This window comes from Taudactylus pleione, unplaced genomic scaffold (genome assembly GCF_031769625.1).
Source record: "Taudactylus pleione unplaced genomic scaffold, aTauple2 ptg000093l, whole genome shotgun sequence".
Lineage (NCBI taxonomy): Eukaryota > Metazoa > Chordata > Amphibia > Anura > Myobatrachidae > Taudactylus > Taudactylus pleione.
The window spans coordinates 5,482,501-5,506,635 of record NW_028284495.1 but is presented as its reverse complement, the minus strand read 5'-3'; the positions used below and the strand labels follow the sequence as shown (position 1 = coordinate 5,506,635).

At 44.8% G+C, this 24,135-nt stretch overlaps 1 protein-coding gene across 1 annotated transcript; it reads left to right on the top strand.

Annotated features, from left to right (window-relative positions):
- Positions 1–432: 432 nt before the first annotated feature.
- Positions 433–20,404, top strand: LOC148526810 (aquaporin-4-like). The gene is made up of 4 exons (XM_088469757.1): positions 433–813; positions 4,857–5,015; positions 10,097–10,177; positions 19,731–20,404. Exons 1-4 carry the CDS (start codon positions 433–435, stop codon positions 20,007–20,009), a joined length of 900 nt encoding a protein of 299 aa, XP_088325883.1. The 3' UTR covers positions 20,010–20,404.
- Positions 20,405–24,135: the final 3,731 nt, after the last annotated feature.

The following is a 24,135-nucleotide window of genomic DNA, read 5'->3' as shown; positions in this document are numbered from 1 at the left end:
GCCCATAGTGTTTATTTCAGTTTGACCTACTCTATGCAGTTCAGTTTTACCGTTTTATTAATCTCCATTTCCCTCAACTACCAGGAACAGCTTATATGCAACTTTCTGTACAGTCATCTGTGTCATTAGTTGAAAATAACATAATCTACTAGTTATTAATATGACCCACATGTGGCTTCATCTAATACATTCCATTCATGTGTAACAGATGTGGATCATGAAACTAAGCATTCTCCTAAATTGTGCCCAAACCTGCAGCACCTCAGGAATGTCTGGAACAAAAATTATTTTGACCAAATTATATATTTCAATGATCATTTCACATACAATACTCACCAACACATGTCAATGATCGTATTGTTAACATGGTAGCAATATTAAACAAATCTTTTCTTTCCTGTGCCAGGAATTTGAACTATAGATAGAATCATCATGGTGGCTTTTAAAGGTGTATGGACGCAGTCATTCTGGAAAGCAGTTTCTGGAGAATTCGTGGCAACTCTTATTTTTGTCCTTCTTGGTCTTGGTTCAACAATCAATTGGGGATCAGCAGACAGCCCTCACCTGACAGATATAGTGCAGATATCCCTTTGCTTTGGATTGGGCATTGTTACCATGGTGCATTGTTTTGGCCACATCAGTGGTGCTCACTTAAATCCTGCTGTGACTATTGCCCTTGTTTGTACAGGGAAAATAACACTTGCCAAGTCAGTATTTTATATCATTGCACAATGCCTTGGAGCCATCTTGGGAGCTGGACTTCTATACCTCATTACTCCTCTCAATGTTATTGGACACTTAGGTGTAACAGAGGTACAGTAAATATATATATATTTTAATAGTTATGAAGTTTACGAACTGTCTTTTTAGATTTAAGTTGCTAGAGGCAGAAATGCCAATTGAACTTGTTTGGAAGTAATATTCTGTAACTTTACTTACGATCACCATAATACTATACTGTATATTTAAAATGCATTGGGAACAACAAGAATACTGCGGAGAGCAAAAAATTATACTGTGAACTGCTGGGGGAAGTGCCAGGTCAGCTTCGCTGCTGACCTGACTAGAAAAAAATTAAATAAAAATCAATACGTTCCTTTCCCATCCTCCTGCCCCAATAGTTGGTGTTAATTAAAGTTAGAACCTCACCTCACTTCAAGATACACAAGGGTATAAAAGTTTATCAATCTGACTATGGCTCCCATGTTTCAGTCAGCAGAATCCCTCTCTGCCTAGAGTTTACCTCTGATCATCAAGGCCATAGAGAGCGAGGCAGGGCCCACACACTGTAGGGGGCATGGCCTAATTGTGACAATTTGACCATGCCCCCTACAAAAAATATGAAAAAGCCAAGTATATGCAGTGCTGTGAAGCTGCACACTGGGGCATTGTGCTCCTCTCAGCCACGGCAGAGCCAGGGTGAGTGGGTCCAGTCAGTGAGATCGCTGAACCCCACATTAAACAGGCAGAGGAAACTGCTGCTGCTCAATGGCAGTAGCCTCCCTTGACCCACCACAGCTCAGTTCACAGCATCATATGCTGCCACTGACTGGTAAAAAGGAAGGCAGTGGACCAGAGCCCACCGCCTGGCCCCTTCAACAAGCCTGCAGCTGCATGCACTGCCTGTGGGTCCTTCCTCTAGGGTTCAGGCCCCAAACCATGCACTCAAATTATGTATTATTACTCAACTAGAGGGTCAGTAACTTGGTAGAGTAGGATCATGGATGAACGTCAGTGCTTAGTTAGTTACTATGGAAACTACATCAATATTAGCTCTCCAGCTACTCATAGTGTGTGGTCATGACACATCCATTTATAAAGCCTTGATCTTTGCAGGCTGACTACGTCCTCTTTAAGATTTGCCCATGTCCCTCTGTGGGAACTTGCCACACTCCAACTAGCAGCTGTGCACACTCCTTCAGCTTGGGCCCCTACCACTGCATTCCCAGATCCTTCAGCTTGGGCCCCTACCACTGCATTCCCAGATCCTTCAGCTTGGGCCCCTACCACTGCATTCCGAGATCCTTCAGCTTGGGCCCCTACCACTGCATTCCCAGATCCTTCAGCTTGGGCCCCTACCACTGCATTCCCATATTCATCAGCTTGGGCTCGTACCACTGCATTCACAGATTCTTCAGCTTGGGCCCTACCACTGCATTCCAAGATCCTTCAGCTTGGTCCCCTACCACTGCATTCCTTCAGCTTGGGCCCCTACCACTGCATTCCCAAATCCTTCAGCTTGGGCCCCTACCATTGCATTCCCATATAATTCAGCTTGGGCCCCTACCACTGCATTCCCAGATGGGCCCTTATTTTTTGATCACAGTTCCACAGTACAAAAATAAGTGAATCCGGGGTGAGATCAGGCCTTTTGGCTAATTAAATTGTCCCCTTGAGGTGCAAAGGAGAAAAAACTTTTGGCAGTTCCCATGTAAAAAGCAAAAAAAGACCCACATTCTCTAACAATAAAACATATCAAATTATCTTTTACTTCAATGTTACAAGGACAAAAGTCTTATGGGGGGGGGGGCAATTCAATTCAGTGCGATGCTGAATAGACCCGGTAGGGAGCTATTCAATTCACCACTCTATTAGGCTGGCTAATAGGTTTTCTTCTCGAACCCCCCCTTCCCCGAGGGTGCGTGGAGGAATCTGACTAAAGTCCCGGACACACAGTGAGTTTCCGGCTTAGCGCAGCGTTGACAGCCGCGCGGCCAGCACTTTAGTTGGAGAGTGACAGTTCTCGCGCCTAAACACACAGGTTAAGTCACGAGAACCTTCATTCTCTGACTTAACCACTTCCCGACCAGGCAAATAGTGCGGTGAATTGACTAGCTCTGGGAGCTCTCTCCTGGGGCAATTTAGCATCACTCTGAATTGAATTGCCCCCATGGAGACATTAAAAAATTTCATATTAAAAAAATTATTTCCTATTAAAAAATTATTTCATACACTATATTATTGGAGTGTGCAGGTCTTTTTTTAATATACTAGGTATATACACTCCATATACCAGTAAATAAATAAGTATAATAGCAACCTCAACGTATGATTCTTACACTCTGTATTTCAGGACAAATTAGTCTTAGTATTCCAGCTCTATTTCATATTATATGAATACCTTAAAATCTCTTAAACACCTCCTTACTGCCTTAACTATAATTATATTATGCTTATATATTCCTAATCCACTTTACCTATGACAAACAACACACTATCTCTAGAAAACGCCAATACTGTCACCTAATCTACCTTATCCTTGATCCTGGGTATTTGTATCTCTTATACCCTGTTTTCCCCAAATCTCTCACCAACACTAATACACTATCTATCACATGTATAATTTAGATAGAGACATTGGATCTTACTATGGGGTCTATTCATTTTCCCTTAATTTCTACAAAAGTAGGTGGAAATTAACATTTTCACTTTTCAATAAATTAAGTATTTGGGCCATTCATTATAAAGGTGATACCGAAGATAATGGTTATTTCCTGCTAATCTCTCAGTCCCCATTTGGCCCAGTGTTCACATGCAATAGACAAAATTCAATGATACAAGTTTTTCTGATCTTGACAGTGGGAACCTATGACTTATTAAGATGGCATTTGTTCCCAGACCCTGCTCCTTCCTTTAGGAAGGATTATTTTAGATCCATATGCCCTTCCGCTGGCCATATGGAGTTTCGTATGCATACATGAACACCAGTTCACACATGTACACTTGCACTTCTGAGACAGACTCGGCAACATTGAGTTTCACTACAACAAAGGAAGCTGATTTTTGGATCACTTGTCACCGTAACGGAGCAATGTTGAATTGCTTTGGTGTTGTAGTATCCACCACTGCTACTTGCAGCTAGTTAAATACTAAATTGGCAGTACTAAAAGAATGAGCCCCTATATGTGAAGTATAAACATAAAATAATTCACATGATTATAGTGAAAAGATTAACCAATACCTTAATGATGCACTTAGTTGGATGATTCAAACTTGGGTTTGTGTTGTGTAGCTGAGACTGCACAAGCTTTATCCATCACAGGTGATAGCAGAGAGGCTAGCCGCATACACACAGTAAAATGACATAACATGGCAGCTTTGGTATATAGAATAGTCAAGTAGATTTATTAAAGGTTTGTAGGAGGTCATAAGTCCATGGCAAGTCACTGGATGAAAATAATGATCACCATACATATGAAAGAGATTGCAGCATAAAAATGATTTAGGAATTTCAAAACAGTAGTTAGCAATACGCAATAACTCTTTCCAATTGCAAAACAGGCTTCTTTATATTTGCTGCTGTAGCAAAATAAACACAGTTCCACTTGCTAGATATCACAATTATCTTCAGCACTTTACAGTAATAGTAAGTCCTAAAGTGCTCTTTATTCACAATAAATTTTTGCAGCTCTTAACACTGATAAACTCAGGCACTGTTTCTCTAGTAGCTCAATCAAGATGAATATCACACTGCTACACAAACTCAGGCATTGATTCAGAGGTGGACGCTGTTTTGATTCTGTAGCAAATGACCAATGTTTTCTTTTGTGCGCATACACTGGAGACTCAGTGCACCAGAGAGACAGAGAAGGGGAAGAGGCTGGAGAGACATGCGGGGGATGATGCTGAAGACACTGGTAAATGGTTGGAGAGGCACATCAGGGATAAGTGAAAAAACATGAGTGTTCAGAGCTTCAAGATTTCTGTTGCTGGCCCTGGTTGAAAGCTGCCAAAATGACTCGACTATTAGTTGTACCATCAACAGCAACAAATTCCTTTTGTTTTATCATGCAGTTGTTTTTCTAAAATGTATTTGCACAAATACAAAGTTTTCATATTATTCCTATCACCAACAGATAAATGAAAGACTTTCCATTGGTCATGGACTCTTAACAGAACTTATAATTACATTCCAGTTAGTTTTTACCATTTGTGCAAGCTGTGATCCAAAGAACAAGGACAAGTCTCCAGCACTTGCCATTGGAATTTCTGTTGCAATAGGACATTTATTTGCAGTAAGTAGCAATGACTTCTGAAAACTATACATACCTCCAATCAATAAATACTTTTATGAAACAATCCTGACATGGGGCATATTTATAATGGGGGGAGGGTGTGCAGTGCACATAAGCACCCTGGGTCCAGGGGGGCCCACACAGCGACCCTTCACCCAAACTCCTTAATACTTACCTCTCTGAAGTCCCACGTCGGATGCAGTAGCACTACACAAAATGCCTTGAAAATGGCCAGTGTGTACTGTTTATAATACATTGTTATTGTGACCGAAAGCATCCACATTTTTAATTCATGAATATTAACATACAGTATACGCAGTTTATGATCTTCCTTTTGCACACATTGGGGGTGGTTATTGGAAAGCCTCCATATCTTCTGTGGTTTCAGGCACTGGGCCTGATTCCGAGCCGAGCACAATACCCAGGCTGATGTTCACGTATAGATGTGTCCTCACTCATCATTGTTGCAGTCACACCAAACATCTCCTCTCGGTGTGTCAGGTTCCATGCTACTCTGCTAGCGCCGGGTGTCTTTTTTGCAGAAAATTTCTTAGTTGCAACGCGATGATCATGTGACCAGGACACACCAGGAGACTGTGCTGATATACGACAATATATACTCATATCTGAAGGGGCGCTGAGAGCCGCAGTGGGCCTGGGGGAAGGGGGTGTGTCCTAATCGCTGGAGGAATGGCCACACCCTTAGGATAAAAATAATAAAAGATTTTTACAGCGCCACATATTGGCACTGCGCGCTGGGGAGGGGGGAGCTATGAGCAAGGTGGAGCACGAACAATGTGATCACACCCCCCCCCCCACAGTCATAGGAGACTGCTGCGGCCCAGCACACAGCAGTGCACTGGGCTGCTGTAAGGTGAGAGGGGGGGTGGCGCAATCCTTGAACCTCCAGCAAGCCTGGGCTAAGGTAATTAGTGCCCGCCACCCCCCCCCTCTTGGCGCCCCTGCATATCTGTGTGCGACTGAGTATCTGAGTTTGTATATGATGCTAGAATGCAGCATCCACAGCTTCTTTCAATGCCGAGTTCCATTGTGCTCCATAAACAGGGCCTGATATAGCACACAATCGGCCAATTGTTGCATTCTGCGCATGTATATGCATCACAGTGTGCGTGCACGAACTAGCTATTGTGATCGAGACAGTGATCGTAGAGTCTATGCAGACCTATGGCATAGTGATTGACAAGAAGTGCCATTTGTGGGTGGTGACAGGGGGGTGATCGGGCGAATGCAGGTGTGCCAGTGCATTTCAATGCTGTTGCATGGGCGTGCAGAAATTAGCCAATGCAATACCAATAGCCGCCTGAGGCCTCATAGCGTGTGCTGAAGTTAGCAATTCCTGAGATTAGGTCTGACTTGCATTAACTGTGTGTATGGGTCCAATGTTACTTGATGTTACCGATTGTTTCGCTATGTTGGTATATGGATGTAAGGGGAAGTGGGAGTCCTTATGTTAGGCTGCAATCGCAATGCGAATGCAAACATTTACATATCACCGCTGATATTAGCAATTGCGTTGCGTGCGTACTGTAGAAGCAGAAAAGCGATTCTTGCTGAATCAGGCCCACAATATACAAGTGCTGCGTATCAAATTAATAAGTACAGTCTCCTGGTGCATCCGTGTTGCATCGCTTTGCGACAAAAGACACATTTGTGGCAAAAAAAGATGCCTGAATCTATTAGAGTTGCACTGGACCTGGCGGCTCTGTCACGACAGGCATCTTGCGCTGCGTAGCATTTTGAGATTAGATGTGTGCGGTCAAAATTTTTTAAAACTCCTATAGCGCACACATGACACAAAGTGTATGTACAAAGGTGTTGTTATGATCAAGATGCATGGTATCATGTGTTGTGGAGTTGTGATGGGCATTCCTGGTCAGTGACTAGTAGTGCAGGCAAAAATGGTCCATTGAGTAGGAGTATTATGGGAGTGTCATATGCATGCTAATGAAAGTGGCTGTGTACACAGACGCACAGCTGCAGGCATAGGAGGCCTTGGTCAGACTGTAAACTGCACTGGCTCTGTTTGCGGCGTTCACTCTCCACGCTGCGGCTCACACACCCCTCTGAGGAAATCCTGATGGGAAGAAACGCATCAGGGTACTACATCAGCGGTCATTGAGTTCCATTGTGAGATACATTGATGTCCAGCAGTACTTCTACCACCACTCGGATAATTATCCTGCTGCTATTGCCAATCCTGAGACAGCGGAGAGGCTGAGTAATTATAGTCCTACCAGGACGCATCATCTCATTAACATACCTTTGCCGGGTATTACGGATATCCCCGGATACCACGTGGATAGGCCGTGCGTTGCTGGGAAGCATCAGGCGAGCAGCAGCGTGGAGAGTGAATGCCGCAAACAGAGCCAGTGCAGTTGGGGTTTTGTTTCCTACTACCGTAGGACATTACAGGTACCACCCAGGCCATCACAAATAAGCGGCCGATTAGGGGATGTCACAAGCCGGGACTGAGTTTGAGCGAGAGGTCCCTGCCAGAAGGCAGTTAGGACCTGGAGGCTGGTGTATATACCTGATGCATTTGCTGCTGCTGTTTCCTACTGTAAACCTGGTGATATGCTACAGTTGCAGTGTGGACACATCCTTAGATGCATCTAGCTCATCATACTGGGTAATGGTGTGAGAACCAAGTGGAGAGACCAGGTTTTTATATTGCGTAAAAGAATCGGGATTGGAATATAAATGACAATTGGACTGCAAAAAGTGACTATTGAAATATAAGACTTTTTCATATATATGGGACACATTTAATATAGTCAACCTGCAGCCTAACCAGAGCGCTCTTAACCATCTATATTCTATGTATCTATTTGCTTGTGATTGGTGAACATCACGCAGGTTATTAGCAGCCAGGTGTAGTGTGGATCGCAAGCATTCACTGTTTTTATTAGATTCTTCTGCATACACAGGCTTGTTTTGTATTTAACATTATTACCCCTTTAAATGGAGTGTCCAAAACCCCTGAACATGTGCTGTATTTGAAAAGGTTGCTAATTCTGGGCATGCACTATACAATTATTGGGGCTATCCGCCCGATATATCCGCGGATCGCCCCAATAATTATAGTGTGTGTGCGGGCGACCAAGGGTTAAATATCGATCGGTCTAAGCATGCCGAATCATCCAGCATGCCTGTCCGATGCAATATTTTGTAAATTAAATGTCGGCCGAATCAGGCAGTGTGTACCCAGACGCAGGGCCGTAGCTAGGGTAGTGCGGCCGGTGCCATCGCACAGGGCACCACGGATCAGGGGGCGCTGTTTGGGCCTGTCAAATTTCTGTTTATTATCATTCTCACTTGTAGCTTCCTCTTATTTCATCCCCAGCATCTCCTGGCCTCCCCTATCTCTTCTCTGGCCCTTCCCCATGAGGCCATTCCCCTTTTTTGGGTGTATTATGTCCCTTTGAAAAATGAGGGGGGCGTCAATGCTCTTTCTGGCACAGGGCACCAAAATGTCTAGCTACGGCTCTTCCCAGACGCGGCCGACAGACAGACATTTCCCCTGTTCCTTCCCGTGGAAGGAATGGGGAAATGTCTCCTTCCCGGGGGCGGAGCACAGATATCGGGCCAATGTCTCACAGTGTATGCCCGCGATATCTGCAGGGTGTCATAGTGGGTGCTGGAATCTCAGATTTGTGAGAGTTTAATAATCAGTAATACATTAATGGGGTCTGTTCATCATGATAAAATAATCATGAGTGATGTTTTAGTTTTGAATTTACCACAAGTACATTGTTAAATTTAATCCTATTCATCATTCTCTATGACAAAAGTATCACTTCCGAAAAGATGCTATTTCTGCAAAGACATCTTTCAGAAATGTGATACTTTTCCCCTGTCAATGTCCCCTCTCTGCCTGCATCCTTTCCCCTGTCAGTGTCCCCTCTCTGCCTGCATCCTTTCCCCTGTCAGTGTCCCCTCTCTGCCTGCATCCTTTCCACAGACAGTGTCCCCTCTCGCTCCTTTCTATGGTGTCCCCCCAACCCCGCTGCCTGCTCCTCTGTATTATGTCTCCGCTGTCCTCGCTCACCCCATCTCTGTCATTGTAATTATACAAAATTAGGTGACATTTTTATTTTTCACCTGCTTTTGTAGAAATTAAATGATGATGAATAAGCCCCTAAGAGACTCCATGTCAGTTGATTGTAATTATTTTACTTTATGCATAAGATGTATTCTCCTTCAGATAACGTGTCTTATGCAATCACCTTTTCCCCGCAGGAGGCCTGATTCAGGGAGGACGCAGTGTTGATGTCGGATGCAAATGGCTGATTTTTTCATACTGTGGTGGAGATTTAATAGAGCCTGGAGGGAGATAAAATTGTGAGAGATAAAGCAACAACCAATCAGCTCCTAATAGTCATTTTCCAAACACAGCCTGTAAAGTGACAGTTAGGAGCTGATTGTTTGGTACTTTATCTCTCAAAAATGTATCTCTCTCCAAGCTTTATTAAATCTCCCCCTGTGTATACATCATAGTTGCTCTGCACATGTGTCCGGACTGTTACCGGCAGCGGATGCGATGCAGAATGAATTTATTTCAATGCAGAGAGAGAAACTGGGATGGATAGTCAGACAACAAGAAAGTGTTGTGGGCGTTCCATGGTCAGCGACTGAGGCACTGATTTAGGTGGCCATGTTCAGACGGACATCCTGTGCCTCCGTAGGGCTGGTGCGATGGTGCGACTGATGTACGACCCATTGTGCATCTTAATATGCAAAGCAATGGATTAGCAGCGCAGGCGGTTGGCATCTCTCTATTAACCCTATCGGCTGCGGTATTAGCACAGAGGACCTGTCGAGCTGCATAAAAAGTTGCATTAGCACCAATTCTGGATCAGGTCCAACAAAATCTAATAATTTTTTTTATAAAAATGGATACTCATTCCCTACACCTAGCTGACCATACGCAGCTTTGAACAACTGTGGGAAACTCTGAATCATGTCAAAAATGACTGCCTCCAATGCATGAGGGTGGTGTCTCCACTTTAATGACCTGCGATTTCTTATAATAATGTTTTTGCCTACCTTTTCCTTTTAAGATAAACTACACTGGAGCCAGCATGAATCCAGCAAGATCTCTTGGACCGGCTGTCATTATATGGAAATGGGAAAACCACTGGGTATGTTTCTAACTTACTGAGCACATACTGTATATGTATTTCTGAAATAATCAGTGTCAAAATGTTGTTTGATTTTGTGTAATAATTGTGTTTTTTTTAAATAGGATATGTCTCAAAGAGTGATATGCTCGTTTATATAAAAGTGTTTTCTAGAGTCAAAATGTTCCCTTTATCTCCAGAGACTACTTTGTTTTTAAGGTTTTTTGGATGGTTAAAGGTATCAGAAATGTTGTGGGTGGAAAAAAATGAATTAAACTAATTTGAAGACTAGGATCTGTTGTTTTTCCCTTTTTGACTAAAGTAATAGGTGTGATAGGTAAAGACACAGGACCTGATTCATTAAGGATCTAAACTGCAACAGCGCACACAGTTGGCAGATTGTTGCATACTGCGCATGCGTATACATCGCAGTGTGCGATCAAGCAGACCGCAGAGAGCCATCGCAGATTGATTGACCGCAGTGAGCGTTTGGGAGTGGTGATGGGGGGTGGTCAGCGAAATGTTTGAACCCTGTTGCATGGGCGTGCATAAATTAGCCAATGCGATTACATACGCAGCTTGAGAGCCCACTGCGTGCAACAAGGTTAGCAATTTCTAAGTAAGGTCAGGGCTGCTGTAATTCTGCATGAGGGGCTGATGGTACTCAATGTTACTGATGTTTATGGAAGATTGCAAAGTATTACGGATATGAGATAGCGGTAGTGGGAGGCAGTGGGTGTCTCTATGCTGGCAGTGCGACGGCATTGTGATAGCAATCATTAGCATATATTAGCAGCAGATCTGTGTGCAATTACGGAGCTGCAATAGCAACAGCGATCCTTAATGAATCATCCCCACAGTCAGCAAATTAGAAGCTAGCTAGTGCTGCAGATTGACATTGCATTTCCATGCACCACCCTGACAGCACCTGCAAGAAATACAACTTCTGACAAGTTTTCAATTTCATTTTCAATTTGGTGAGCACACCCTACCTTTACTTGGCCTATGCTTACTAGTCTTTTCCCTCCCCTCATCTGCCTTTTCCCTCCCCTCATCTGCCTCTTCCCTCCCCTCATCTGCCTCTACCCTCCCCTCATCTGCCTCTACCCTCCCCTCATCTGCCTCTTCCCTCTCCTGATTTATCACTTCCCTCCCCTCATCTGCCTCTTCCTTCCCATCATCGCCTCTTCCCTCCTCTCATCCGCTTCTTCCCCCCCGCATCTGTCTCTTCCCTCCCCTGATTTGTCACTTCCCTCCCATCATCGCCTCTTCCCTCCTCTCATCTGCCTCATCCCTCCCTGCATCCGCCTCTTCTCTACCTGCATCTGATCTACCTCTTCCCTCCCCTGAATCATCTCATCCCTCCCATCATCGCCTCTTCCCTCCCATCATCGCTTCTTCTCTCCTCTCATCTGCCTCATCCCTATCCACATCTGTCTCTTCCATCCTCTGTTCTACCTCTTGTCTCCCATCATCGCCTCTTCCCTCCCCTCATCTGCCTCTACCCTCCCCTGATTTGTCACCTCCCTCCCCTCATCTGCATCTTCCCTCCCTTCTTCTCTCCTATCTCATCCACCTCATCCCTATCCGCATCTGTCTATTCCATCCTCTGATCTACCTCTTCCCTCCCCACATCTGCCTCTTCTCTTCCTGCATCTGATCTACCTCTTCCCTCCCCTGAATCATCTCTTCCCTCCCATCATCGCCTCTTCCCACCCATCATCGCTTCTTCTCTACTCTCATCCGCCTCATCCCTATCAGCATCTGTCTCTTCCCTCCTCTGATCTACCTCTTCCCTCCCCACATCTGCCTCTGCTCTTCCTGTATCTGATCTACCTCTTCCCTCCCCTGAATCATCTTATCACTGCCTGATCTGCCTCTTCACTCTCTTCAATCTACCAACTTCAGCTTCTCTGCATGCTGGACCACTAGTTATTGACACTCCACCATCGGTGCAACATCGCATGCACCACTGACACTTGCTACAGGTGCTGTGTCTCCATCTGAACATGGCCTCTGTTGCTGTGGTTCTGTGCCTAGGAATGCATACGGTTTTACTGAAACAGCTGCGACATTCCCATAACATTACCATGATACGGTGTTTCTTCTTAGGATTTTCACTGCAATTCACCTCCCAGTCACCACCGAGGAGCTCCCATCACTTTGCCACCCCATTTCTAATACCATCTGTCCCGAACCCAACAGCATCTTTGTGCTTACCCTGTGTAATGCATGCACTATAGGGGTTTTCTTAATTTTTTTCCTCATGCACATTTGCAAATCACTCAACTACGAGAACATTGGTATTGCATTCAAATTGCATGCACCTCTGATATCTGTTATAGATATTAAACACTAATATATAAATATAGAATAACCAACCTAAATTAGAGATGAGCGGGTTCGGTTGCCTGAGAACCAAATCCACCCGAATTACGGGGATCCGAGGCAGATACGAGTCGGCTCGGGTTTTCCTGCCTGACTCAGATCTATAAATGAGGCAAAATGTAATCATCCCGCTGTCGGATTCTCTCGGGTTTTGGATTCTATAAAAGTCCCATGATTCACCGCCATTTTTCATTCTGGCTGTGGAGAGTGAAGAGAGAGGGAGCTGGGAGCTGGGAGCTGTGCTGTGCTGTTGTTAATACTTAATACTTGTTATTGTTAATTGCACGCTGACGCTGTGCATAGGGGCTGGCTGTTGTCTATAGAGGGGCTGGCTGACTGTTGTAGTGTTCATAGGGGCTGGCTGGCTGTCATTGTCCTGTCCATAGGGGCTGGATGCTGCCTCTTTTCAGGGGTTCACCCCAGTGTTAAAAAATAAATAAATCATTTTTTTTGGGTGGCGTGTTAGCCGCACCTGTCATCGGTGTAGCTGCGCAGGGGTGCTGTGCTGATGTCTGTCGAGGGGCTGCTGCCAAAAAAATAAATAACCACGTTTTTTGTGTGTGTGTCAGCAACACCTTGCTGTCACTGTCATCGGCATAGCTGCGCAGGGGTGCTGTGCTGCTGTCTGTCGAGGGGCTGCTGCCCCAAAAAATAAGCAATTTTTTTGTGTGCATGTCAGCCACACCTGGCTGTCACTGTCATTGGCGTAGCTGCGCAGGGGTGCTGTGCTGCTGTCTGTCGAGGGGCTGCTGCCCCAAAAAATAAATTTTTTTTTGTTTGCTGATGTCTGTCGATGGGCTGCTGCCCAAAAAATAAATAACCAATTTTTTTTGTGTGTCAGCCACACCTGCGCAGGTGTGCTGTGCTGCTGTCTGTCGAAATCCCAGAGGAGTGTCCAAGTGTGTCCGCAGTTGCCATGTGTGAGCCTGACCTTTCTAATACTGTATCCTCCTTCCACCATTTGTGTGCCTTCTGACGTAGAAATTGAGGATGCTTCTGTGGAATTGCACAAGGAGGATGAGGAGGATATTATTTATGTAGTTGGCGATAACAACAATGATGATGAGGATGTTGATGATGATGAGGATGTTGATGGCGAGGATGTTTGTGTAAAAACTGTAAATCAGGCAACAGTTGTTGCCCATGGTGGTAAATATCCCATTGTTGCCATGCCTGGGTAAAGGACCAAAAAAATCCACTTCTTATGTGTGGAATTATTTCCACCCAAATCTGGGCAACCTTTGCCAAGCCATTTGTAACTATTGCCAAGTGAGTAGAGGTAAGAACCTTAACCATCTTGGAACCTTCTTTCTGTTATGTCACTTGCAGCGCATTCATCAAATCGGAAAGGGTACAGAAACTTTGGGGACAAAAAAACAAATAACAATCAGTCCAGTGTCACCAAGCTGCTCCCTTCTATCTGGATCCAAGCGCCTGCAATATCCACCACCAACTACTGCATCATCATCAAGTAGTAGTCCTGCATCCAATATCATAAGGACTGAGGGCCTGATTCAGACCCACTCACAAGCAGGTCGATGTTCTCCCACTGCGCATGCACAAGCCCCAGCGAGCAACGGCAGCTCTGTCGCTCCGGGGCTCACTACAAGATGGGGCGACTGTCGATGTTGATTGACACCTTACCCCGTTTTGTAGGTGGGGAGGGGTGGTGGCTGCACAAATGCAGGCGTTCCATTAGGAAGGCTTGCCGTTTGTGGGCGGCCCTACTGACATCACTCGTGATGTCAGTAGTGGACTTCCTGCTCTATTAGAGCAGGGAGTCTACTTGGGCTTGCGGGAGCCGAGACCCTACCACAGGGTCTCGCCGCAAGCCTGATGGTCATGATAATCGCGTCCATCACCAGGCCACTTGCACAAGCTGTGGGTGATCACCCACAGCTGTGCAAGCAGCCTGGAGGCTGGAAAAAAAAAGAATGCCCTGATTCAGAACGAGCGCTCGCAGACAGCGAGCACCTCTGAATCAGGCCCAGACTCCTCTCCTATCCATTGTTCCTCAGAAGGATCCTTGAGTGCTATGTCTGTTGCTGCTGCTGTTGTTGCTATAAGTGGATCTTCATCCAGAAGGGGACCAGGAAGAAGACTTCGTTTAGTAGTTCAGGAAGTTTAACAAAACAATTGACTATCACACAGTCACTTGCATTGTCAAACAAGTATGACAGCACACACCCAGCTGCACAGTAGATTACTGACGCCATAACAGCTATGCTGGTATTAGATGTGCATCCAGTGTCCACCATTAATGCAGTGAGTTTCCCCACTACAATGTGCCTTCTAGAGTCCACTTCTCTAGAATAGAAATTCCCAATCTGTACAAGGGCATTAAAAAAATTCTAAATGTCATCTGAATTGCTGTTGTGCCCACTGTCCACTTAACCACAGACATGTGGACAAGTGGGACAGGGCAAACTAAAGATTACATGACTGTGACAGCCCACTTGCCTCCAATGTGCAAATAGCAGCAGCAGCAGCAGCAGCATCATCTAACAAATGCCAGCTCATTCAGAGGCAAGCTACTCTGTGCATCACCGGTTTCACTAAGAGGCATACTGCTGAGAACCTCTTAGAGAAACTCAGGGAAATCATTGCAAAATGGCTTACCCCACTTGGACTCTCCTCAGGATTTGTGATTTCTGACAATGCCAGCAATATTGTGTGAGCAGTACATGTGGGCGAATTCGATCACATCCCATGTTTTGCTCACACAATTAATCTGGTGGTGCAACATTTTTTAAAAAATGGCAAGGGCGTGCAGGAGATGCTCTCGGTGGCACGAAAGATTTCTGGACATTTTCGACATTCAGCAACTGCATGTCAAAGATTGCAGCACCAGCAAGCCCTGTTGAATTTTCTCTGCCATCAGCTGAAGCAAGAGGTAGTAACTAGGTGTAATTCTACCCTCTATATGCTTCAGCGGATGGAGGATCAGAAAAAGGCCATTCAAGGCTACACTACGGCCTATGAAATAGGGAGAGGAGCGGGGAATGCACCTTAGTCAGGCGCAGTGGAGAATATCTTCCATGTTGTGCAAGGTTCTCAAACCCTTTGAACTTGCCACATGTGAAGTTAGTTCAGACACTGCCAACTTGAGTCAGGTCATTCCCCTCATCAGACTTTTGCAAAAGCAGCTGGAGAAACTGAAGGAGGAGCTGAAATGGAGTGATTCCGCTAAGTATGTGGGACATGTAGATCAAGCCCTTCATTCTCTTTGACAGGATCCAAGGGTCGTCAATCTCTTGAAATCAGATCACTATATTTTGGTGACCATACTTGGTCCTAGGTTTAAGTCATACCTTATGTCTTTCTTTCTGATGGATATAAATCTGAAAAGATGCAAAGAGCTGGTGGTGAAAAAATGTCAGTTTGAGCGGAATGTGACACGGCAGCATCTACTCCTTCAGTTTCTGCAGCTGCCAGGAAAAAACTAAATTTTCCTAAGAGACCCACCGCTGGTAGTTATGCAGATCAGTCAGCAAAACCTCATGACATCTGGTTGGGTCTGAAAGAACTGTCTACAGTGAGTGACATGTCTAACGTGACTTTGTCTGATACGGTCACCATTCAGAGAATGGTGGATGACTATTTTAGGGATAGCATCCAAATAGGCATGTGAGACAGTCCATTTCACTACTGGCAGGAAAAAGAGGCAATTTGGAGTCCCTTACACAAACTGGCTTTGCTGTATTTAAGTTGCCCACCCTCCAGTGTGTACTCTGAAAGAGTTTTCATTAAAATGAATTACAAATTCCATGAGGAAGACCTTTACCAGCACTTAAGTCCAAAAAAGACATTAGCATCTGACTCTGTAATTGTGGATTCCAGCGGGGATGAATTCATATTGTGTGAATAAGAGGAGGATGCACACACTGATGGGGATGATGATGACGATGACGACATCTAATCTAATGTATTGTAAAGCCAGTTTGTGTATTGGATCATTGCCACCAATGTCCACTGCGTATTGGCAGCTTGTTTTGTGGGGGGTCCAAACAAACCAATCTTTTCAGCCACAAGTGCCAGTCCCTGTTGCTGAAGTGATTAGTTTGTTAAACTGTGAATGTCCTGTTTCATATATACAACGTAAGGGTGGGTTGGAGGGCCCAAGGACCATTCCATCTTGCACCTTTTTCCTTTCCATTATGTGCTGGCTGGGGCATTGCTGCCTGACATTTTTAATGTTATGGTTTATGAATGTCCAGAAATTGTAATGGCCACAGACAGCATCTCCTGCATGCCCATTTCATTTTTTTTATAGAAAATTTTGAACCAATTGCTGCTTGTTGTGTCAACCCAATGGCAAAAGTCGCACAACAGTGACATTCAGCCAAGGGTTCTCAGCCCTTAAGGCTGCTACACGGCCCCAAAGGCCACCTGTCATTATTCCTCACCAACCCTTAAGGCTGTAATGGCCACAACTTGCCAAGAGTTCCAGGCCTCATGTCTATTGCAGGACTGGTTCCTTCCTAATCATAGCTCTGTATTCCACTACTACTCAGCACAGAGGCTGCATCAACAATTAACTATCAACTATCAATTCTTCAGTCAGTGGCTGCACCAATTATCAATTCTTCAGCCAGTGGCTCAACAATTATCAATTTTACAGCCAGCCAGGGGCTGCACCAATTACCATTTATTAAGCCAGCCAGGAACTGCACCAATTGTCAATTCAGCCAGGGGCTGCACCAATTATCAATTCTTCAGTCAGTGGCTGCACCAATTATCAATTCTTCAGCCAGCCAGGGGCTGCACCAATTATCAATTCTTCAGCCAGCCAGGGGCTGCACCAATTATCAATTCTTCAGCCAGCCAGGGGCTGCACCAATTATCAATTCTTCAGCCAGCCAGGGGCTGCACCAAATATCAATTCTTCAGCCAGGGACTGCAACAATTATCAATTCTTCAGCCAGCTAGGGTCTGCACCAATTATCAATTCAGCCAGTGGCTGCACCAATTATTAATTCTTCAGCCAGGGGCTGCACCAATTATCAATTCTTCAATCCTCATCTTTGCACAGTCCTCAACTCTATTTTTCACTCAGTTTTGAGCCAGCTTGCTCAATGCAACCATTTGGCCCTTAACTAGATGAAAAAATCATTATTGTGAGGTGGTCAAAATTGACTAGAAATGAGTGGAAATAAAGGTTATTGAGGTCAATAATACTGTAGGAACAAAAAAAGGCCCAATTTATGTGATTTTAGCTATTTTTATGATTTTTTAAGAAAAAATCCTGATCCAAAACCAAAACCAAAAAACTAAACACGGAGGTGAGGTTTTGGCAAAACCAATCCAGATCCAAAACCAGGGGAGATCCAGATCCAAAACCAAAACACGAGGGTCAGTGCACATCTCTACTCTAAATATCATTCAATGTATCTTTAGGTAGACAATGTGGTCTGAAATATACAAGTAAAGATACATGAGTAACAAAGAGGGTCGGCTACTGTAAAATAATTTCTCAATACAACATAGGTTAACTAATACAGTATACCACCTACACAGTCATACTTTGCAGATTACACTCTCTGTTAGTGTTACAGATTATTAACCTGCACTTGAGGAGTCTACCTTCACTTGCAGATAAATAATACTATAATAACAGTTGATGGAATAAGACTAAAGTCATTAGAGCGAATAGAATAAAGATCATGTCCCAGACTTGCCCCTTACTCACACAACTATAATCATGTCCCATAACACCCCTCCTCCCACAATAGACCCATAAGTGCCCCTCCTCACATAATAATAATGTCCCATAACTGCCCCTCTCTTCACGCAATAATGACCCATAACTGCCCCCCTCCTCACATAATAATGACCCATAACTGCCCCCTCCTCACATAATAATGACCCACAACTGCCCCCTCCCCACAAAATTTTGTCCCACAACTGCCCCCTCCCCCTACTACAATTATAATTATGTGCCATAAATGCCCCTCCTCTTCCCACAATTATTTTCCACAATTGCCCCCCTCCAACAATTCTAATTATGCCCCATAACTGCCCCCTTCTACATCAATGATGTAAGATAATAGCCCCCCTCCTCAAACAAGTGTCTCATAACTGCTCCTCCTCCTGATACAACTATAGCCATGATGTCCCCTACATTTCCTCCCCCCTGCATAAAAGAGCCATTTAAAAATCAGTCCCAGCGCATTTGCAGTGTCCTCCGATTGGTGAATAGCTCCAGCCATCCACCAATCAGTGCACAGATACGCCCACAACAGTGATTGGTGGATGGCCAGTGTCATCCACCAAGCAGTAATCTAGCAGCCAAATCAGTGTTCGCAGTGTACAGACACTATGCACTGTGACAGCAGCGCAGCTTTGAGGAGTGTCACATGACTGGTAGCCGCTGTGGCTGCATGGCCGCGCTGATCTGATTGTGGCCGGGCAGTATTTCCAGTTACTCCAAGCTGCGGCCCTAAATGGCTTCAAATGTACCGGCCCAGGGGGCAGATGTCACCCTGCCCCCCGGCCCAGTCTGCCTCTGCTTCCCTTTATGTCCTGTGTTTTCTTAAGTGTGTTTAGTTTATTAGAGCTGGCATGGACAGAGCTGCACATCTGTTCTTACTGGTTTAGTAGTGGTCAATGGTATATCTATAATGGCTGCAGGGGGGCCTACACCACACGCCCTGCACCCATACTTAATACTAACCTCTTCGGAGTCTTTCGTCGCCCTGCAGCAGCAGCACAAATCACTGGGAAAATGGAGCCGCAGCCATTTTCCTTTATATTTGCATATGCGCAGTAGAAAAGTCTCTGGGACCATGGCGTAGGGGCCATGTTACCGGAGACTTGCGCATGCACAGTAGACTCTGTAAAAGAGAGGAGGGAACCCACACAGAGTCTTCACATGAGCTCCCTCCTCTCTTAAACTGCCCTTGGTTGTGTTTTTTTTTTTAAGGTGTTAGTATTGTCCGCCCTATGTGTATATTTCAGATACTGTAGCATACTTTGTTACGCTGAAACAAGGAAGCTTTCCTGTATAGCGAGTTATAAGTAATAATTTTAAAAAAATTACATTTTGAATTAATGTTATTGAATTTAATGACTTATCCAACCAAAGAATAATTCCTTGGTGCCTGTATTTGGGTCTAGAGTGTAGCATTTGCTCCAATTGATCAGTTTATAAAGATTACTATGTGATATGTATATTTTTTTGTTGTAGATTTATTGGATTGGACCAATTCTTGGAGCCATCTCTGCTAGTGCTGCTTATGATTATATATATTGTCCAGATATTGAACTCAAGCAACATTTGAAGGAAGCTTTTATGAAAGCTAAACAGAAGACGAGAGGAAAATACATGGAAGTGGATGACAACAGAAGTCAAGTTGATACCAGTGATCTAATCCTCAAGACAGGAGCCATCCAAGTTATTGACATTGACCAAGAGGAAGGGAAAAAAGGGAAAGACTCTTCCAGTGAAATATTATCTACAGTGTAATGTGCCGTGTGATGAGGATCAAATGTAAAGACCAAGAACATTACTTAAATATATTTAAGTTATTGTAATACATGTAAAAATACATTTGGGCAGCACGGATGGTGTAATGGTTAGCATTACTGTCTCATAGTACTGAGGTCTTGAGCTCGATAACCACTACGGCCCTAACTGTGTGGAGTTTGTATATTCTCCCCATGCTTGTGTGGGTTTTCTCTGGGTACTCCGATTTCTTCCCATGCTCCATAAATATGCAGGTTGGTTTATTCAGTTACTAACAAAAAAATGATCCCTAATGTGTATGTGTACATGTGGTAGGGAATATAGATTGTAAGCTCCACTGGGGCAGGGAATGATGTGAATGGCCAAATATCCTCTGTAAAATTCAGCACAATACGTGTGTGCTATATAAATAATATAATAAATAAATAAAATACATACTTGTGGCTTAACATTAAAACTAATGTTTGCAAAAAAAATAAAGCTTTATTCCTTGTTAATACCTGTACTTCAATTAGAGATGAAGAATACTTGATGGATGAGTTTGTTGGAGATTTGTGATTTTGGGACAGTGATTACTTTTCATTTAATCAGATTATAGATATATTATTAATGGTCCAATTGAAAATAGTTGCAGTGGCAGAGCACAGTAGAGGGGATGCCAAACAAAATGCTGTGTGAGCTCCACGCATCAGGATTTCCGAGGGGCATATCTACTGTATAATGGGTGCAGGGTGTGCAAGGCACATGGGGGCATATAGGGAGCCCACACCGCACACCCTGCACCCATATTTTAAATACTCACCTCTCTTGAGTCCTACATTGGTGATGTAAGCACTGGAAAAATCGCCTGGAAAATGGCCGCTGCGGCCATTTTCTCTGGTTTTTGTGCATGCGCAGTAAGGAAGTTGCAGGGAAAATTACTACCATGCCATTTTCCCTTGTGGCCTGTGCATGCACAGTAGACTCTGGGCACAGGCTAGTGCCTAAAGTCTACTGATGCAGCACTGGCGCTGCACTCAGTGAGTGCGCTGCTGGCCACCGGAGAGAGAGGAGGGGGCCCCCTCCTATCTTAATAGGCCCCTGGGATTTCCTATGCAAAGGTGCCATTTTTCTCTGATTAAGAAAAGGGATCCAGGAAAGTGACCGTCATTACACATGTAAGTGATAGGATTTTTTATAGAGTGGTTTGGATGATGAGTATTGGTGAATAAGTCCTTTTTTTATGAAGCTCACTTTAATGTGGCCATTACCTGCAACTTTGGAGATAAAGTAGGGAGGTGCTCATGTAGCTCATCATTGCTTATTTATAGGGCCCCATGCAGGATCAAATGCAGGGGGGTTTCCAAACATTTTTCATAATTATCATGGAAGTACTTGTTCTCAGGGGTGTATATATAATGGGTGCAGGGTGTGTGGTGCACAAGGGCCCCAGGGTCCAGTGGGGCCCACACCGCACACCCTGCACCCATATTATACTTACCACTCTGGAGTCCCACGTCGGCACCGTGGCCATTTTTATGTCTTTTACACATGCGCGGTACAAGGAAGATGGCCGCCGTGACCATTTTCCCGGTGACCTGCTCATGCACTATAGGATCTGGGCACACTCTAGTGCCCAAAGTCTATAAGTGCGGCGCTGGCCACGCTGCGCTCAGTGCGCTGCCGGCCGCTGGACTGAGAGGAGGGGGCCCATGATAGAAACTGCACAAAGGCCCCCTCCTCTCTTCAAAACACCCCTGCTTGCTCTGTTATGACTATCTTAGGACAGCTGTAAAATACTTAGATAATTAAGAATAAGCTTTATTTTATAGGAATTTGTTTTCATCAATTAGGTTTTTTCAGTATATTTTTTTAATTTGTTCAATAAATTTATACAGCTGATGATATAAGGAGGGATGATTGGAGCACAAGGGGGAGTGGATTCTGTTTAAATGGAAGTTTATTCACGTGTGTATGTGTGAGTGACTGTAGGAAGGTACTGTGCATATAGTTGTGGACCTTCACAATCCCTGCTAATATAATATAATACAGGGGCTGATTCTGAGTTGGATTCACTGCTAATTTGGAATGCAGTTGAGTCATTTTATATCTGGAACTGAAACTCAATGGTTTATGTACAAAACCGATGGTCCTGGGTAGGTGCAGACGCAGGACCATACTGTACTTGCCTACTCTCCCACAGCTGACAGGAGTCTCCCGAATACTGGGATTAAACCTCTTTGTTATGAGTTTTTTTTCCAAGTTACGGTATACAGTATATATAAAAAATTGCAGATAAAATAATATTTTGTTTCCTGTTTAAAACCAAAAACTTGCAGTCTCTTCTAATTGAATTTAAAAATTATATTGTTTATTTCAAGAAGTGCAGCCAGTCATGATAGTGCTTCAACTAGAGATGTGCCCCGGACCATTTTTGCTGTTTTTGGTTCTAATTTGCTGTTTGGTTTTGGTTTTGCCAAAATGCAGTGACTGGTTCTGGTTTTGTTTTTTTGCCCCAATAATTTACAAATAAGCGAAAATCACATAATTTGGGCCTTTTTTGCTCCTAGAGTATTAATAACCCCAATAACATTAATTTCTAGTAATTTTCACACAGCTTTGACCACCCCAGAGCTCACAATATTGTTCACCAGTATAAGCCATAGGTTGGCTGGCAATACTAAGAAACAGAGCAGTGGCACAAACACACAACAGTTATTTCTGTTTAAAAATGTTTTGCAAATTAGTAATGTGATCAGCCTTTTTGTTGAGCAATTCCCCAAAATCTCCCCAACCATAAAAACAGTGTTACATACCTGCGGGTTGGATACAGTGCATGTTACAGTGAGGGTAGCATACAGTGAGGGTAGCATACAGTGTGGGTTGGATACAGTGTGGGTTGGATACAGTGTAGGTTGCATACAGTCCTGGTTGCATACAGTGCGGCATACAGTGTGGGCTGGATACAGTGTGGGTTGGATACAGTCTTGGTTGCATACAGTGCGGGCTACAGTGTGGGTTTGATACAGTGTAGGTTGGATACAGCATGGGTCGATTATAGCGCGAGTAAGATACAGCTAAGGTCAGTTACATTGTGGGTCGGATACAGCTTGGATCAGATACAGTGTGGGTCGTATACTGTGCGGGTTACACTGCAGGTCAAATACAGTGTGGGTTAGATACAGTGCAGGTTGGATACACCAATGGTGCACTGTAACAGAGGGTACCAGCATTGTCCTCAGTGCGAGGGTGGCTGTGTTGCTGGCCGTGCGAGGGTGCCAATGCTGTCGGCCTTGCAGGGGTGATTGTGGTGTCCTCAATGTGGGAGTGCTGGCAGTGTTGACATTTCAGGGGTGCTGGCAGCGTTGGCAGTTCAGGGGCGGTAGCGGTGTCCTCGGTGCAGGGGTGGCCGTGATGTTGGCTGTGCGGGGGTGCCAGTGGTGTAGGCCTTGCGGGGGTAGTGGTGGTTTCCTCAGTGCAGGAGTGCTGACTGTGTCAGCAGTGCAAGAGTGCCGGCAGTGTTCTCAGTGTGGGAGTGTCAGCAGTTTTCTGAGTGCAGAAGTGCCAGCCATGTCCTTAGAGCGGGGTTGCTGGTGATGTTGGAAGTGCAGGAGTGCCGGCAGTGTCCTGAGTGTGGAAGTGCCATCAGTGTCGGCAGTGTGAAGGTGCTGATTATGTTGGCAGTTCTGGGGTGCCGGCAGTGGTGGCAGTGTTCTGAGTGCAGAAGTGCCAGCGGTGTCCTCAGTGCAGGGTTGCTGTTGATGTTGGCAGTTCAGGTGTGTTGGAGGTGTCAGCAATGTGGGGGTGCTGGCGCTGTGCAGGAGTTTTGGCAGTGTTCTCATTGCGGTGGTTCCAGCAGTGTCAGCAGTGCAGGACTGTTAGCAGTGTTCTGAGTGCAGAAGTGCCGGCGGTGTCGGCAGTGCAGGGGTGTCAATGGTGTCCTTAGTGCAGGTCAGGGTCACTGTCAGAGTTGGCAGTGCTGAGGTGTGGCTGTCTCGGCACTGTGGGTGGCGGTGTCCTCTGTGCAGTGGGGGCCGCCATCTTGTGTTTGTTTGCCCCATTGAAGTCTATGTGACAGACGGCTCTCTCAGCCAATCAGCGGCCAGCCCACTGATTTCAATAGGATTTTTTAAATTGGTGCCTAAGC